At 45.6% G+C, this 19,650-nt stretch overlaps 1 protein-coding gene across 3 annotated transcripts in view; it reads left to right on the top strand.

Moving 5' to 3' along the window:
* The window catches only part of LOC138566713 (nesprin-2-like), a 279,861-nt gene that overhangs the window by 190,778 nt on the left and 69,433 nt on the right, over positions 1 to 19,650 (top strand). For all 3 annotated transcript variants that reach the window (XM_069644309.1, XM_069644310.1, XM_069644308.1), the window contains exons 2-3: positions 2,619 to 2,788; positions 6,381 to 6,531. In XM_069644309.1, the coding sequence (XP_069500410.1) occupies positions 2,640 to 2,788; positions 6,381 to 6,531 (300 nt within the window). In that variant the 5' untranslated portion in view covers positions 2,619 to 2,639. The remainder of the gene's footprint in view (positions 1 to 2,618; positions 2,789 to 6,380; positions 6,532 to 19,650) is intronic.

Here is a 19,650-nt window from a genome sequence, read left to right as displayed (position 1 = left end):
GATCTCAATCAGAGTTTGCAAGATACATACAATGTCATCTGCATAAATGAAACACGGAGCTGATCACCCTATATTCATGACAGGAAATAATTGATTACCAAGGGCCTGAGTTATATTTATGCTACATATGGTTTAAGAGAAGATGGCGCCACAACACAGTACTATTTGAGACGATCGCGTACAGGGTTTCTGCTGACTCCATACCCTCCAGTACACATCTAGGTCCTGGCCTCAGCATGGAGGGATATATTAATAGACAAAAGTTAAGGTCTGAGTCATTGATCTTTCATTTTGTACGTTAGGCGTCTCGCGTCAACAAGGTCAAAAGCTGCAGAGTGATCAACAGAGCATGTATTCAAGTTATAGCTTCTTATTTGAAATTACACATTCGGAATCATGGGTGCATACGTCTTAAGATAGGTGTAATTGTGAAAACATGTTTCACCACATCTTTTTTAGTAATTTTTCTCAGGTAGCAAACAAATAGAAGGTGCGACATACATTCGTTCAGCAACATCAATGCTTACACACTGCATCAATATCAAGAAATTACACAAAGTGACATAGAATCTGATGCATCCATCTGACCCCCCATTTGTTCCATTTCTTGGCAGATGTATGTGGGCATCCACGGGCTCTATATATTTGTTCCTCCACAGACATGCAGTCACACTTGGTGATCTTAGGTTATTCCTTTGCTCCCTATAGCATGGCGACATTACTTTTGGCTGCAATCATAGCATTTGCTGTGAATAGTTTCTCATAACGAGAATAATAACGATGTATTTCTTATATAGCGCTACACACTCAAAGGTCTCAGAGGGCTGAAATAACAGACAACATTATTATCCCACAGAGTGGTACTCAATTTATCAACCTCCGAAGAATGAAAAGCTACGCGGATTCGACCCTGCCACAGCAGGCTGTGCAGAGATATCAGTGGTGAGCGCTTAGCTCGCTGTGCTATCTGACCATCAATCTTCTGTCTTCCACAACATTCCAATCAAAGCGTGTTTCGGATCATCTGGGATGGGTTGGTCCAACGTGTGGGATATGGCCTCTGAACTGCCATCCAGAATCAGGCAATGCCAAATGGTATGATAGAAGGTATCAATTGCAACGGAGCAACGTAAACAATTGGGGTTCCCTGCCCGTCCACATCTAAACAGCAGGTCCCGGGTATGATTAACTCTGTGAAGGATTGTTAATTGGACCAGTCAGAATCAGGGAGGTGTCATCAGATACAAGCATTTATAACATGGAGTCTGTTCGGGGTCATAAACCAACGGCAGAGGAGTTTGTCCGCACATTCTTTGAGACCAGTACAACGATGTAACATAAAGGATTTTTAAAAAATATTTATTTTTATTAAATTATTTCCAATTTTAAACAGAAACAGAAAACAAACGATACAACCACAAAAGAAAAAACCTCCCCCTCTGCCCTCCCAACCAAACCCCTCCACCCCCCGGGTCCTTGCATGGCATTTATTTCACTTTATTTCACTTTTAGATAATCAACAAATATCTAGAATACGCAAGCGTTGGGGGCAAAATTGCAAATTAAAGTCTGATTGTAAAAACTTCAGCACTTCTGCCCAGTCAATGGAAACAAAATTCTGTTCTCCCTGGAAGAACTCAACCAAGGGCAAAACTATTATTAAAAACATTTTTTGTTTATATTACTTGTAGTGTTATTGCATTTCCTGAGATTAGACATGTGTGAAAAAGAAACTCCCTGGATTGACGACATTCCCCTCTTCCCTTACTCTGATATTTTCAAATCTCGAATTTGCTCCGGGCTGTGCCCTTGGGGCATTCTCGAAATGAAAGCAGGCTGGATGCAATAAAATCCAGGATTTATTCAAGGGCAAGGCTCTCAAAACATTTGATCAGTGGAGGCTTGATTTTGAATTGGGCGATAGAGAGTATTATCAATATTATCAGGGACGGCATTGGATACTGGCCCCCGCACTCAGGTACGCTGCAGTTAGGGAACTGACTCCTTTTGAGAAATGTGTTACTACTAATCCTGGTAATAGGGCTTTAATTTCGAATTTATACAAAATATTGAATGGGTCCTCTCCTAACATCCCCTTGAATTATACATCCAGGTGGCAGCTAACTTTGGGGGAGCCGGTCACGGACAAAGAATGGGAAGGGATGTGGAAGGACATACCTAAATATTCTCGCTCTATACAATTGCAGGAATTTTGGTTAAAACTGTTAACGCAGTAGCACTACATGCCAGACCGGTTGCATAAGATGAAATCCTCTTTGTCGGAGCAGTGCTGGAGACAGTGTGGAGCAATATGGGATTGGGGTCATGTATGGTGGCACTGTCCGTGTTAGCAGGATATTGAGCAGAGATAGATAGTCATATGCAACAGGTGGTTGGAATGTTAAAACCGAATTCTGTGAAAGCTAAGTTGTTGGATTTTTAAAGGTGTGCTGTTTGATTGAAGGAGTCTCTGGTGCAGGCTACAGAATGTGACAGCAGCTTTCATTTGTTGTATGTAAATCTAGTTCTCCTTCTCTCCCCCTCCCTTTTCACCAGGCTTTCTATCTCTCACCCTCTCTATCCCTTGCTCAATCTCTCTCTTTTTCTTCTAACTGCAGAGAGACTGTCCAGAGGTGGACATGCAGACAGATCACTTCACTATGGTGGCCAGCCATGAATACTCGCCCAAGGAGGGGCAGGCACTCATTGACCGTGAAGGGCCATCTCAGAAGCTGCTCGAGGCCGTTGGGTGCAACATCTGCACAGCGTCTCTGGAAAAGCGCATCAAGTGAGTGCGCGCGGAACGCCTTTGTACCGTCACTTTCTTCTTTTTTGCCTATTTATCACTGAGTTGTCATTTTAGGGTTTGATGATTTTGGCACACTGTATGAAGGAACATGATGTAACAATAAATTAGTAATAACACCCTTCTCCACCCTCCCCCTCACCCTCTGCACTTCGCCGCTCCCCCCCTTCCCTGCTCTTGCACGATCTGAATGACACAGGGCCTAGTAAGATTGTTGTTTTTGTCCTCCCTTTGTTTCCGCCTCCTTGTCTTGTCGCGCCTAGAAACACTTGTGTACCGGCGTGTTATAAATGCCATATCATATCATGTTTTTATATGGTGCTTTTATGTGGCACATTATAACATCCTACGATCCTACGATCCAACGATTTGCAAGCATTCCCAAATTACAGTACTAACAGAGGCCCAGAAATTGAATTTGTGTTCTCCAAAACTGCACACTGTTCAAAACTCCCCGGCACTGAGCTCCGAGAGTAAGTCAAGACTTGTGAAGTCTCAAATATACTGTGACATTGACATTTAGAGATGAGCTAATAGAGTCTCCAGCGCTAGGTACCGCCATTTAGCGAAAGCACTATATACATTCAATACATTCAAATACACATATAAATACAAGTGTATGAGGTGTTGCTCACCACACTAGATTAAGTCACATCTCAATCCGTTTCAGAATGTGTTGTAAAGAATGAAAGAGCATCTGGAGTCTTGATTGTGCCAACCTCTTAGTGTATAAGAATTAGTATTGTCTAGATCATTTTACTTAATATATTTGTTAAGTTTTCAAATCATGTTGCCATTCTGTGTTCGACCTCTGCGCTCTTCATCAGGGCTTATGAAATCTTTATTGAATTTGTGTCCAGCTTCATTTCATCATTTTGGGCAAACTCTCTGCTTTGTTATGCTGCTTAGAAGGAAGAATTTGCTGCTAAAATGTTAAAATCAGTCTTCATGTTTTCCACACTGGGTAGTCCAAAGGGGTGTGGTTTTAGCCCTTGTCCCATGGTAGGGAGATGCCATTAGTGTTGTTTCGAAAACAAATTGGAATTTTGGATGTCTGACATATGAGAAGGTTATCCTTCTTGCTTCCAACTTCTCCAGTGTTGCAAATTAGTAAAGGGAAAATTGCACTTGCCCATCCCTGCCAAAGAGGCATGGGGCAGATGACTCAAAGAACATATTAAGGAAACTAGACCCTGCATAGCTGACATACCTGCGATTCACCACTTGTCTAAATCAAATAAAGTGGCCTATCGCCTAAGGATGGATATCCTGCATTGATGGTGTATAGGGCAGAGGGTATCTAAATTCTAGGCTAATGGATGGTTCCCCCTTCCGAGGGTGGATAGGGCAGAGAGTATCCTTCCCTAAGAGTGGATAGAAGAGATGGTGTTCCCTTCTGCAGCTGGATATTACAATTATCGTCCACTCCTAATGGTGAAATGGGCAGATGAATGAATGGAACCCATAAGTAGGGTTTACAATAGACTCATCTGTCTCTACGGATACTGAGGACATATATTTATGGTCAGTAGTAGGATGCATCTCTTCTAAGAGTGTACAGAACATATGTATCCCCTCTTCATAGTAAATAGGAAAGATTATGCCCCATCCTCAAGGTGGACAGAATAGGTGGGTCCCTGTTTCTTGAGGGAGAATGGAAGAGATGATGTACAGATGTATCATATGATATGATGAGTTATTTACAACACGCCTGTACCCAAGTGTTTCTAGGAGTGACAAGACAAGGTAGGGAGGCGTAAGGGATGGAACAACAATCTTACTAGGCCTTGTGTCATTCAGATCGTACAAGTGCAGGGGGGAGACGGAGAGTAGAAGTGCCAGTGGGAGCGAAGGGGCAAGTGCGGTCAGGGCAGCGATTGCTCTGAGTAAGTGCAGCCGGGAGAGCCACCTCTGGGTAGTGCAAGGGGGGGACAGTAGAGTAGCAGATACAGGCCCTAAGTGCGCAGAGGCCCAGAGGCAGTGCAGGTGCTTGCAGTTCATGGAGAAGTCTGGTGCCCATAGGGTTCAGAAGGTAGCCAGGTGACCAGTCAGTGCAGAAGACAGATGGGTAAGCAAGGGAGGGAAAGAGAGAAAGCAGAAACGAAAAAGAAGGCAGAAAGAGGCCCCTGCAGAGGAGAGAGATCTACCCCCCACTCTCTGCTTGAAGAAGCGTCTGACCATCAGAGAGCTAGAGGTAGCTGAGTGAAGGGCTCGAGAAGGAAGATGTTTAGGAAGAGAGAGTTGGATGTCGTGCGGGCCCTGACCCCAGTAAGCCTTGTGGACAATGCAGGGGGTCTTGAACTTGATCCGTACAGCCAGCAGGAGCCTGTGGAGAGATTTCAGGGCTGGAGAGATAGATGTAGAGTTTGGACAGGAATAGAGGCACTTCCTCCCAGGATGGATGGAGCAGATGTGTTCATCCAGAGTAAGCATACAACCAGCGAGACCTTCCTTTTGACTAAGATAGAGCACCATCTGATAGTGAACAGGAGCTGTCCTCTTTAAAGGATGATTAACATAAGAGCTTGCTGTCCCGAAGCTCAACACATAGGTCTCACATCCTGAGGTTGAGGGAGGTTGTCATATGAACGACAGAGGCCTTACCCCCAACCTGAAAGACTTAGGTAGTACTACTTTTTGGAGGGTGACTAAATAAGATTGCACACCAAAATGGGGCACACATATGACTGCACTATGTAAATCTTGATACCTGCTATGCTTACCTTTTCAAGATGCGATAAGCAGAACCTGTTGTATTTATATCTCCCCTTCCCTTTTATAGTTGGCAGCTCGTCATTCACTTTCCATCGTTAAATATCCATCTTCGTTTTTGCTGGTTTCATTCTTTATTTTTATAAATGTCACACATGGGCCTTTTCTTCGTTAATTTCGCGTCCTGTGTTTGCTCATGATATCCAAACCTTGCATTACTCGTTTACTAGTCTGTGATCCCTCTCATATGCCTACACATGTATTCTCTTACCCCTGTGTCCATCTCACGATTGCCACTTTCATTTCTGGCTCCATTGTGCAAGTGCTTCCATCTTTCTATAGCCACACTGTGCTACTTTGATGTGTATGGCTTACTCGTTGGCAACTATTTCCGTTTCTAAATGCTGTATCCTCCCTCTGTGAGGTCATGGCAGATGGTTTGTAATTCATCATCAACTGTTGTGACAGCACAGAATATCCTCTCGCAGGTACTTTTTCTTGTTCATTTTTGATTTGCGGTGGAGGAAGGTGAATGGAAATTGGCTTTTTTTGTTTTGCATAGTTCCCTCATGCCACCCCTTTCCACCTCTGCATCTTAAATCATGGTCCAAGGGAACAGGGCAGGGGATGGTAAATGGACGCATGGGAGCTATGCAGAACTCAACTTCAGAACATGATAGGCAACTTGAGTTTTTCCCTCATTTAACTCAGAGCCCTTTGGCGAACTATATCCCGGTAGCTGATAGCTATCCATCTATAATTTCATATGTTTAGCACAATACCCATTGAGCCATGCCTTCCACCTTATCACTGACCACATATTCAAGCTCCACTGTGATTCTTCTGCTCTTGTTTCTCTCAGGATGGAGTATGCCTGGCAACTGTGGGCAAAATTTGTAGACTGCTTTTCAAGGTACCAGGACTGGCTACAGGGTGCAGAGGCAATAATCAATCTTACAAAGTCCTCACAAGTTTTGTATGCTGATGCCAAGGAAGAGCTGAAAAAATGTGAGGTGAGAAACTGAAGTAACTCATAATTCTGGATTGTTTACTCTTCTTCTTGGCTCTTTCTTTTGATTTCCTCTCTGTGCTGTACTTTTAGCTCCTTGCCTTGGTATGGAGCACAGATGACAAAGGCCACCTGCCCTGAATCTAACAAGCCAACTCAGGGTCTCCAGTTCATTAGCCAGACCTGCCCTATCAGAACCGGCTTCTATACTACATGGTGATTTTTGTAAAACAAAAGAACTGTAATGTACTATATTTACTTCATATTTACTTTGCTGTTCAGGATTTCCTTCACAAAATCAACTCTCACTCTCTGTGTGTCCAACTTGTCCCTCAAGAATGTTTCTACCGCATTGTCATCTTCCATTGATTGGCATGCATGGCTGAATAATGTGCATTGTCATCTTCCATTGATTGGCATGCATGGCTGAATAATGTGCATTGTCATCTTCCATTGATTGGCATGCATGGTTGAATAATGTGCATTGTCATCTCATATTGTTTGGCATGCATGGCTGAATAATGTTCAGTTTTATTTTTCAGTGAATACTTTCAGTTGTATCAACACGTGACAACTATCCGTCCGCAGTGCACACAGCCTATGAAACTGACCCTTTCTTGACCCGTCACTTCCCATTAAGTCACCTTGGTAGACTCTTTGTCAGATCCAGAAGAATAGACAGTATAAACGTAAGAGCAGAAGGTCACTTGCCTGCATCAGGTCTCTGTATGCATCCTATATTCACTAGCATGTACACAGAGAACTGTCAAGAGTGATTTTAAAAAGTCCATTACTCATCCAATGAGGTTTTAAAAAGGTGCCTGTCCCATTGTTAGAGTCAGCATGCATGTCAGAGTCCAGGTAATAGTGCTTGTAGAAGGCATGGATGGACAGAAGGGAGCATATTACCCCATATTACAAATGCAACACTAGCTGTTGGCACAAGCAAAGGTGAAATTTAAGATCCTGTGTGCTCTTCAACAAACCTTATTACAGAGTCGGTCCACTCTTTATCAACAGGAGACTGAAGCTATATGTTCCACACAGGTTCCTTAGATCACCCACCTGACCTAAATTGATGACACCTAAGAGACCTATGGGTAAGATGATCAAGGCTGGCGGCAGGTTTCTTAGTTAGCAGTCTCCCCAGATTCCCCCTCTGTCTCTGGAACTCAATTCCCACAGATACATCCTATGCTTTCATAGCTTTAGGAAATATCTCCTGATCCAACATTTTGATTCTGGAATTGCTTAGGATTTCCATTGGTTGACTGAATAGACTTCTGATCCCTGGAGCCAAGAGGCCACTAGTGGCATTGGTGTGCTCTAAAAGTATAGAAATATATCCAAACATAACAACAAACAGACCCTCCAATGACTTTCTTCGAACAAACTCAGGAAGGCAACTAATAGAGGGAAACCTTGAGAAACAGACATCGGGGTGAGAGGAGGGTGGACGGTTGGCTTCAGCGCAAGAATAAGAGGAGATTCATGAAGGCAAGAGAAACAAGTATTCAAGAAACATTAAAAAATGGATAAAAAGGTCTCCTATGAAGTTGAGGTAGTGGAAAATGATCAGTTTCTTTAGTAAAATTGTAATGGAGGACTCCATTCTGGTCTCTTGCGGACGGGTTTAGAGGTTGGGAGCAGAGCATGAACAAATTGGAAAGGATCCTGTCAGGTTGCTTAGTTGGGCTTTCCAGTCAGAAAATGCTTTTACTTCTTAGAGTTACTGAACCACCGGAGCTCATAACAAAGTGTCAGAGGTGTAACAGGGCTTTCAAATAAAAAAAAAACGTTGTATCCAGCACAGGTGTGACAATGGAGTCCTACCATAGTTTAGAGAATATGTAATTGCCAAATTTGATCCGGGACATGGCTAGCAGTTAAACAGCAGTCAACAGTTGTCAGTGGACAAAACAAGGGCACTGCATCCACTTTTGCAAACATGAAAGAGCAATCGAGCAATCCATTAGCCACAGAGACTGATTCACCTCCTGATCCTTACGCTTGGTAGCCCCCTTTCATGACCTGTACCGGGTGTTATGGGACCTGAACACTGAGCTAAAGTCCCAAGCACAGCGGGTGGAAATCTTGAGAAAAGGAGTTCTTTGAGTCTTGTGTAGTTCAGTATACTTTAATTCATCAGGCCATTGACAGAAACTGAATTAAGGTGGGATGCCTGATAATCCGATGGGTCTCCTGGATATTTTGTCAGATGTTTTGCCGGTCAGATCAGGAGTTAGCCACTGAAGAGGCCCTTCGTGATGTCCAGCAGGACCCAATGAATGTCCTAATATATCATAAGGTTTATGCAGTTGGCTGCTGAGACTAAGTGGTTGGGGAAGAGATACTCTACATTGTCCCTTGGGGCCAATGCACAATGATATCAAAAGTGCCATTCTTCTTTCAGTGCACACAGCCTATGAAACTGACACTTTCTTGACCCGTCACTTCCCATTCAGTCTTCTTTCAGGGCCTGTCGACAATGCAAGTCAAAGCTTTCACTAATGAAATCTTTAATGAGAAATGCAAAGAAGAAAGGTGAGTTTGGCTTGAGTCTTAAACCAACAGCTGTGACAGAATCAGGAGAACCAAGGTATATCGGCTAATTTCTTAGCCCTTTGTCTATGGAAGCAAAGAGTTGGTGTTGGCAGGTGATACTGTGACTGTACTGTGAAGAGAAGGGGTATCTGCTACTGATTGTATGCCACATTGTGGGAAGATGCCCAGAAGTGAGTTCGCCCATTTGTGGACATCCATGTTTTTGACCCGACCCATCCAACATTATTCGGCGCTGATAGCAAACACACAGTTAAAATGTTTGTGAACTCTATCTTCCACTCTAGAAACACTTTCTTTTTCAGCAATCGCCAACATGATCCTCCAATTAGGACAACTGTCGTCACCCCTGACACTACCTGCTCTCTGCATAGTGTCCTCGCACCAAATAACACCTCTAATAGAGGCACTCGAGATAAACCACCTAAACATTACTACCACAAGCACACAGACAGACTCCGATCTCTACCCAACAATGGCGAGAACTATCCCTGTGCTGATACACACCCAATGCATCCACCCGGGCCCACATTACTGTGGAATCACCAAGGCCTGCCTAGGGATGAATCGCTGCACTCACCGCAGAGCAAGAATATTTGCCTCCTCATCGGATTCACTCCCCACCTCAGTCCCCTTTTTAGGATTGCACAGACTTACCAGATTAAGCATGCGCTCTTTCCCAATGCATCCTCCCACCTCCCTTGTGCTATCCTCTGTCCAAAGCACTGTGACACCTCTACCGCTCACTCCATCCTTTAAAGCACTAAAATGATCACACTCAGCCCGCAATCCACCACCGCCACATCCTGTGAGCAGAATACCTCCATCTCCCCAACCTGATCCCACCTCACCTCGAGCCGATCAATATAATGGCCTTAAATGCACCCTGATCAATACTCGCTCTCTAGGAGCACATGTAATTGATACCCACAACCTGATAATAGAACATCAGCTCGACCTCCTAGCTGTTACAGAATATTGGTTACATCCAGCTTCAGGTCCTACCATTGCGCTCGCTGTCTCACTTAACTACACCATCCTAAGGTCAGACCGCCTTGACGCTATAGATGGAGGAGTCGTACTCATAATGAAAACATCTCTGCAAATCAGATCTTGCCCTAACCCCACCATTCCAGGATATTAAATACTACTCATGAAGCTCTCTACCAACCCCAAAACCACCGACAACATCCTGCTAATTTATCAACAACCCAACAATGCCAATCGACCAGACCTTGGCATTCCTCTGCTCATCACACCATTAATGAAGCCATCAACTAAATGTATTATCCTAGGTGATAGCAACCTTGGATTCAACGACAAGCTGACTCTAAAGCCGCTGCACTAGCATAAGCTTTTCAAGACTTGCACTTCTCCCAAACCATTGATTCACCCACTCATAACAAAGGCAGAATTCTCGATTGTATCCTTACAGCGAATTCCACCATTAACATTGTATCCACCTCTGAAGTACCCTGGTGAGATCACTTTCTGATCATCCTCAATCTCCATATCACCAACCTACAGCCCATCCCTACACACACACACCAATACCAATACTGGTCAGAAATACCCACAAACTTTCACTCGATATTATCAACCCCTCGCTCACAGCCTCACTTATGAATCACAACCCTACCAATACCAACCCTAACGACTGCCAACTTCTATCACGCCTGCCTAGAAACTACTCTCGATATTCATTCTCCTCTTGTCGTAAAAATTCCTAAAAGGCACAAACCTGTTAACCCCTATTGTCACAAGGAGCTAACTAACTTATGTTGTAAGAAAAGAGCCATAGAACACCTCCACAACAAGAACTCCTCCACTACTAATAGTATTGCACTAGCCTTAGCCACCAAAACCTACAAATCAGCAGTAGTGTCACACAGGTCCAATTCTTACAACATGCGCATCTCCAATGCAGGGTCTAACACCAAAGAGCTTTTTTCCATACTCAGAGAATTGGAATCACCCATCCCTACCGCCCCACAGTGCAAACAGATAAAACATGGTGTATGACCATTCGAAATGTTTTGTCACACAAAAATTCTATCCCTCCAGGATAAAATCAAATCCAAAAGAGAGTCCCTTGCCACCAAACCTACTACACCACACATGGCTGATCACACCAACCTCAACTCTGCACACAGTTTTCCCCAGTTTACATTGAACAGTATTACTCCAGAACAAGCACTGGCCACTATCGTTGCCCTAAAACCATCAAACTGCAAGGGAGACACCTGCCTTGCCCATCTTGTGAAACTCTGCTCACCCATGCAGCCTGTATTATCACTGACTTTATCAATGTGTAGTTCGCCTCAAATTCAGTCTCTACCAACATCAAAGCAGCTTGGATAACCCCCGTACTCAAAAACCCCACACTTGACCCTACCATTCTAACCAACTGCCGCCCTATCACCACCATTGCTTTCCTACTGAAGATAATAGATTGTGTAGCCTATGCCCAAATCCAACACTTTTTGGAGAGCAACCACCTTCTAAGCTCCAGACAATCAGGCTTTCGCCCAAAGCATAGCATTGAAACCACCTTAGTGGACCTTAAAATCCAGATGGACAGTATTCGTGACAGTGGAAATTTAAGCATCCTCCTCCTTCTAGACTTATCAGCCACCTTCAATTTAGTTGAGCATGAAAAACTTTGACAGACCCTTAGCCAAATCTTCCTCTTCTCCCCTGAAGCCACACTCTGGGTCAAATCGTCCCTATCGGAACACACTACCAGAGTCTTCATCGGTGATGTGGCTGGGGATCCCATCCTTGCCCCACTCAGGGGTTCCCCAAGGATCCTGCCTCACTCTGACACGCTATAATACTTATACAAAACCTCTCTTCGCGGTCCTGGATTCTCTGGCCATCACATATGCAACTTTTGCCGACGACACCCACATTCTCATCCCTATCACTGGAGGCTACAAGCATGACACTATCACAATCAACACAGTCTATACCACTGTCAAAAATTGGATGGCCACGCACAGCCTCTGCCTTAATGATGATAAAACGGAGCTCCACATTGTGGGCTTCCCCGCACGACTGAAATCTCTTGACTGCAACTACTCTTCCATACTCATTGATGGCACTTGCATTCCCGTACTGGAACGTGTAAAAACACTAGGCGTTTACCTTGAAGCTGATCTCTCAATGGCTAGGCACATCAGTGTCCTATCATCTTCCACGGGTTACACCTCTAAACTCATCTCACCAAGCAGACAATTCTTGTCACCAAACAACTGCCTGAGCCTAGAATGAGCTCTGATCCTTTCCAAATTGGACTATTGTAATGTGCTCGTCCTGGGTACTTCAGCAACAAACCTTTCCAAACTACAACTACTTCAAAATAAAGCCCTAAGAGCTGTGCTGGGTTTAAAACACAGCGACCACATTTCCCCGACCAGACGTGAAGCACATTGGTTGCCCATAAATGCAAGGATTCTACCCTGGCCCATAAGTGCATATGCTGTCACGGATGATGGGAACCAGCGGATTATCCTCCAAATCTGATAAATCAACGTCCACCTCCCCTTTCTCCTCACCTGTCTCTTTCGAAACGGTTTCTCGTCTGGAGGCCTTGTTCTTGGGCTTCTTCTTCTTTGTGAAGAGGTACGGCCGTCCGCGGGAAGAAGCCACCCTGATCCCCTGATAAACAGGGAAGCAACCGGCCCCCGTCCTGCAGAAACCAAGACGAGAGGAAAAAAGCAGCCGCTAAAAAAAACCTCTCTACAATGTAGTTGGTACGGATGCTGTGCAGGAAGAGATGACTGGCGAGCCTGGGAATGCAGGAAAAAACCGGAGCAGAAGAATCAAGGTAAGTCTCTCGGTGCGGCAGGAAGCTGGATAGTCCGGAGATGCTGATACTGAACTAGGAGCAGTGCGAGGGACTGGAATGGAAGTACCGCCAGGAACCAGGAACGAGATCCGGGAGAAAGGAAGGAGAGGAGAAACCCCGAAAGGTAAGAGGACCGAGAGGGCAGAAAGGCAGAAAAAGGGAAGGAAGGGGGAGAAGCTGAGTGAAAGGATACCGCGATAGACTCCGCGGAAAATGGCAACAGGAAAAGGCACGGAAAACTACGTAGCACGGCAACCAGGAAAAGTAACAAAGTTGCAACGCACAGAGCCCAGGGGAGGGCGTGGTTAAATACAGAAACAAGAGAAAAAGACTAGACCGTCAAACCAGGAAGTGAAAGGAAAAAACACGGAACAATCTAATGGCGCCGCCAATGCCAAGCCTTCCATAACCGCCAGCGACCACCAAAAGACGGCGGCATGACAGTATGCCCCCCCCCAAGGGACACCCCCCCGGCTTACCCGGAAACAGACGGTGAAACCGCTGAACCAACGCCGGAGCGTGCACATTAGACACCGGTTCCCAGGAGTCCTCTGAGTGGGGGTACCCTTTCCAGTGGATGAGATACTCCAAGCGACCCCGCCGATAGCGGGAGTCACGAACGGAGGCCACCTCATACTCATCGGAAGGAACCACCTTGGGGACCGGGTCCCGTGGCAAATGACGATGGTAGGGATCACCCCTACATTCCCTCAGGAGAGAGGAATGAAACACAGGATGGAGACGGTGCATGTGTTTGGGCAACCGGAGGCGGAAAGCCACGGGGTTGATCTGGCGAAGTATAGGGAAAGGACCCAGGTACCGGGGAGACAGTTTAGAGGGGTGAAGCCAGCGAGGCAGAAACCTAGTAGATAACCAGACCTTGGTGCCCCTCCGCCATGCCGGAACAGGCTGGCGCTTAAGATTGCAGTATGATCGATACCGAAGACTGCTTGCCCGTAAACATCCTGTAGCAGACTTGTGAGCCTCCGTGATACTGGTAAGTAGGGCATCCACAAATGGAGTGGTAGAAGGAGGAAAGGAGAGAGAAGGAATAAAGCTGGGATGGAAACCATAGGAACAAAAGAAAGGACTGAGACCAGTGGCACTGTGTTTGGCATTGTTATAGGCAAATTCCGCAGTGACCAACAGACTAACCCAATTATCCTGTTGGGCATTTGTGAAGCATCGAAGATACTGCTCCAGCGTGGCATTGGTTCTTTCAGTCTGCCCGTTGGTCTGTGGGTGGAAGCCAGATGACAATGCTCGTTCCATTCCCAGTCTCTCACAAAGCTCCTTCCAGAACTTCGAAGTATACTGAGAACCTCTGTCAGAAATAATCTTGTCTGGAGTACCATGTAGGCGAAATATTTCTCTGGCAAATACAGCCGCCATCTCAGCGGCAGTGGGAAGACCAGCCAAGGGAGTGAAATGTGCCATCTTAGTGAAGCAGTCGACTGTTACCATAATGCATGAACAACCTTCCGAGGGTGGCAGATCCACAATAAAATCTGTGGAAATAAGGCTCCAGGGTCTCTTGGGAAGGTCCTGTTGTTGGAGAAATCCAATCGACTTTTGAGTGCAATGTTTGGATCGACAGCATACCGGACATGACTTGAAGTAGGTTGAAACATCTTTGGCCATACCGGGCCACCAGAACCTGCGATGAAGCAATTCCAAAGTGTTCTTAACACCTCTGTGTCCTGCCGTTGGATCGTCGTGGCACCACTTTAAAACCGACTGACGGTTGAATCTGTCTGGCAGACACAATCTCTGTTGCTTGAAACATAAACCATCATGAATGGATAGGTCCTTTGAGAGAGGAGAGGTGGACCGCGTGGCCTTGCGAACCCTTTCTAAGAAAGACTCCACCGAACAGATTACCTTGACCTCAGGAAGCATGAGACTGGGAAACTCCTTCTGAGACACATCTGGATATGGCTTTCTAGAAAGGGCATCGGCTAGTATGTTCTTGGAACCTGGTAAGTAAGTCAATGTGAAATCATATTGGGAGAAAAAATGAGCCCAGCGAGCCTGACGGGAGTCGACGCATTCCATCTTTTGTAGAATTTTAAGATTCTTGTGGTCAGTTCTGATCTCAAAAGGATGGTTTGCTCCTTGTAGGAGATGTCTCCATTCTTCGCATGCGGATTTCATGGCCAGGAGTTCTTTTTCTATCACCGAATAGTGTGTCTGGCTGTCATTCAGTGTCTTGGACATGTAGGCAACAGGATACTCCAAACCTTCATGTTCCTGTAGAAGAGCTGCACCAATCGCCGCAGAGGAGGCGTCAGTCTCCACAACGAATCTTAGATTCTGATCTGGTTGACGAAGTACCGGGGCAGAACAGAATTCCTCCTTAAGTAGTCGGAAAGCTTGGTTTGCCTCAGAAGACCAGATAAAGGGCATTGAAGACTTTTTTAACAGCCTCGTAATGGGAAGAACTCGATCCGAGAAACCTTGGATGAATTTGCGATAAAAATTGGCTAGCCCTAGAAACCTTTGGACGTCTTTGATGGAATGGGGTGTAGGCCATTGCAATATGGCGTCGATCTTAGTGGGATCCATGCGGATTCCTTCCGAAGACAGGATAAAGCCAAGGTAGTTGACCTCGGAGGCTTGAAAAATGCATTTATCAGCATTGGCCTTAAGTAGATTGTCTCGCAGTCTTTGAAGGACTTGGTGGAGGTGATCAGAATGGAGTTGGGCGTTTTCAGAATAAACCAGAATGTCGTCAAGATAAACGACGGCACAATGGAAAAGTAGATCAGAAAAGATGCGATCCATGAATCTTTGGAATATCGATGGAGCGTTGACTAGGCCAAAGGGCAAGACACAATATTCGTAGTGTCCGAAGGGAGTGCGAAAGGCCGTCTTCCATTCATCACCTGCTCGTATCCGCAAAAGGTGGTAGGCTCTTCTTAAATCGATTTTGGAAAAGACTTTCGCCCCTTGAACTGCTTCCAGAATGTCTCCGATAAGTGGCACGGGATACCTATCCCTAAGCGTGACTTGGTTTAGGCCCCTATAATCAATGCAAGGACGAAGTTCATTGGAACCTTTCTTTGGAACAAAAAAAAGTGAAGCCCCAGCGGGAGAGAATGAAGGTCGGATCAGGCCATGATGTGAATTAGAATCCAGATATTCCTTGAGAGCCTTCTTTTCCTTGAGAGAAAGAGAAAACATTCGTCCAAAAGGGACAACAGCATTGGGCTGGAGAATGATCTGACAATCCTCTGGTCTATGGGGAGGTAACTCCTGCGGACCATTGTCCGTAAACACCTCCTGATAGCGGAGATAATCTTTAGGGATGCTGTTTACCTTCAATATATCTGAACTGGAGGTTATATCTGGCAAAATGTGGACAGAGGTATGCATGGTCTGCGAAGAACATGACCGATGACAAAATGTTGAAGTAAATGACAGTTGATTCTTTGTCCAATCTATGGTCGGGTTATGCTTCCGAAGCCAAGAGATTCCCAGGATTACTGGAAAATGTGCTGCTCGGATAAGGTCGAAATTGAATGGTTTCGTTGTGATGTAGGATTTTCATCTGCATAGGAGATATGGTATGGGTGATAAGACCCGAGCTGAGTGGTCTACCATCCACGCCTTCCACCTTTTGGTCCTCATCTTTCTGCAAACGGCGAATACCGACCTTTTCCGCCCAAACCAAGTCCATAAAGCAGCCAGCAGCGCCGCAATCCAGTAGAGCCAGAACCTCATAGGACTGCTGAGAGATGTATAACTCTACTCCGACTACCATAAGACGGTTGTCTTCTCTAGTAAGCATGGGTGTGACTGATAATGAAACGAAGGGACCAGGAAATCCCCCTCGGTAACTTGTCCCTACTAGCTCCGAGGACTGGCGTTTCCCGAACGTCTTGGTGGTACATTAGGGCAGTCTCTAAGAATATGCTGGTTAGATCCACAATACATACACAGGTTGTTCTCCCTGCGTCTTCTTCTTTCTTCCGAGGTGAGTGGCCCTCGAGTAGTTCCAATTTGCATTGGCTCTTCCTTCGACATACAGGTGGGAGAAGGAGAGGTAATCCCAGGATCAGGCGTAGCAGGAAATCCACGCTGTCTTCGACGTTCAGACCGCCGTTCTGAGAGACGGAAATCCAGCTGAACCACTGTAGACCACAAGTCGGTTAAAGTGGCTGGTCTGGTTACCCTTGCTGATTCATCTTTAAGGTCTTCCCTTAATCCTCGGCGAAAAATGGTGTACTGAGCGTTCTCTTGCCAGCCTGCGTCTGCAGCCACCCGTTTAAAGCGGGAGATGTAGGACAGAAGGTCTGAGCTTCCCTGTCGAATGTCCAGTAACTGTTCGCTGGCGACTACCGCTGTCTCTTGCCTCTCGAAGGCCAATTTGAACTGGGCGGTGAAACCGGCGTAATCGTGTAGTAACGGGCTGGCACCGGTCACTAGCGGAGTAGCCCAGGAAAGAGCGTTACCCGTAAGGTTGGAAATCAGAAAACCTATGCGGGCTGCATCTGAGGCATATGTCTGAGGTCTGAAGGTGAAATAGATTATGCAAGCCTCCATGAATTCCTTAAATCCAGTAGGTGAACCATCATATTTACCGCAGGCTAAGGGCATGGGAGGCAGATCACTCCGGGACTGTTCGAAGTGGTCGACTCGCTGTCTCAAAGCAGCGTTTTCGGCCTTCACAGCCTGTAATTCTAATGTTACATTCTGCATTGCGGTGAGCAGCTCTTGGACCTGTTCCGGAATAGACATTGTAATCTCTTTCTGGCGTTGCAAACTGTCACGGATGATGGGAACCAGCGGATTATCCTCCAAATCTGATAAATCAACGTCCACCTCCCCTTTCTCCTCACCTGTCTCTTTCGAAACGGTTTCTCGTCTGGAGGCCTTGTTCTTGGGCTTCTTCTTCTTTGTGAAGAGGTACGGCCGTCCGCGGGAAGAAGCCACCCTGATCCCCTAATAAACAGGGAAGCAACCGGCCCCCGTCCCGCAGAAACCAAGACGAGAGGAAAAAAGCAGCCGCTAAAAAAAACCTCTCTACGATGTAGTTGGTACGGATGCTGTGCAGGAAGAGATGACTGGCGAGCCTGGGAATGCAGGAAAAAACCGGAGCAGAAGAATCAAGGTAAGTCTCTCGGTGCGGCAGGAAGCTGGATAGTCCGGAGATGCTGATACTGAACTAGGAGCAGTGCGAGGGACTGGAATGGAAGTACCGCCAGGAACCAGGAACGAGATCCGAGAGAAAGGAAGGAGAGGAGAAACCCCGAAAGGTAAGAGGACCGAGAGGGCGGAAAGGCAGAAAAAGGGAAGGAAGGGGGAGAAGCTGAGTGAAAGGATACCGCGATAGACTCCGCGGAAAATGGCAACAGGAAAAGGCACGGAAAACTACGTTGCACGGCAACCAGGAAAAGGAAACAAAGTTGCAACGCACAGAGCCCAGGGGAGGGCGTGGTTAAATACAGAAACAAGAGAAAAAGACTAGACCGTCAAACCAGGAAGTGAAAGGAAAAAACACGGAACAATCTAATGGCGCCGCCAACGCCAAGCCTTCCATAACCGCCAGCGACCACCAAAAGACGACGGCATGACATATGCAAGGGTGCACCTGAATATCTCAAAGGCAGTTTCACCCTAAAAGCAACCCAACGGACCTTAAGATCCAGTGCTAGCATCTCGCTAGTCATTCCTCAATATAGCAAAAGAGCGGGAGGCGGTAGCTTCGCAGTGGCAGCACCCTCTCTCTGGAACACATTGTCGGCCCTCTTAGAAACGAACAATCCTACCATATTTTTTTAAAAACTGATCAAAACGTGGCTTTTTGACAAATTTGATTGATGCCACCTGTATACAGACACCTGTATCGTACTTGTAACTGAAAATATGCTGTAACCAATGCCGTGATACCCCTGGGTTTGGGAGTTTAGGAAATGTCATTAATACATTTAAAAAAAAATAATAAATAAAGGTTGTTTCACAACTCTGATTTCTGGCACTTCTAGCAATAACAGATCATTTGGCGCTGATTCCTTGTCAATGTTAAACGTGAACTTGTATTTTTGTGGTATGACCTTAGTGGTAGCTGCATTGCTAAGCTCAAGTACCTCCGGACTCTATACCAATAAGATTTGGGCACAGAGAATCCTATGCCTTTAGTTAACAAGATGAAAAAGGACATGATTTAGGCAGTTGGTTGGACAGATACGGCTTCTGGGCCCGTGAATGTTCAAGCTGAGGCCCTTACAAGTTAATTTCAATGGACATCAGGGGACTTAGAAGTTTAGATTTTTGTTAAAAGAATTGTCTGAGTGGTACTGTAGCCTTGCCCTGATGGACAACTGGGTAAGAAAGATGTGATGGGAAGATAGTGGCCACTATATCTAACTGTGCCCAGAGTTTGAACTGGTGCCTAATGTGGTGGTGCTTTTGGTCATATGTATGTTTTATCAAACAAGCATCAGCAAAGGCGACAGTTTGGGCTTTTGTCTAGGTATGGCAAAGACGATGCAAAGTCATGTAACCAAGACGGCACGCAGTCTTTGCATCGAAAGTTTTTCCATCAAAGGTTTTTCCATCGAGGGTTTTCCAACAAATAAAAAATATGCATCAAATGCATATTTTTGTGGGGTAAAGGGTTAATTTTGTTTGTGGTGTTGTTTTTAATGGTAAAAAATGGGTGGGGGGGGTTGGAGGGGAACACCCCAAATTAAATTCATTCTATGCACA

The sequence above is a fragment of the Ambystoma mexicanum genome, chromosome 2p (assembly GCF_040938575.1).
Source record: "Ambystoma mexicanum isolate Mex_15411 chromosome 2p, UKY_AmexF1_1, whole genome shotgun sequence".
Lineage (NCBI taxonomy): Eukaryota > Metazoa > Chordata > Amphibia > Caudata > Ambystomatidae > Ambystoma > Ambystoma mexicanum.
Note: the sequence above shows the minus strand (reverse complement) of the source record. Positions and strands in the feature narration are given on the sequence as shown.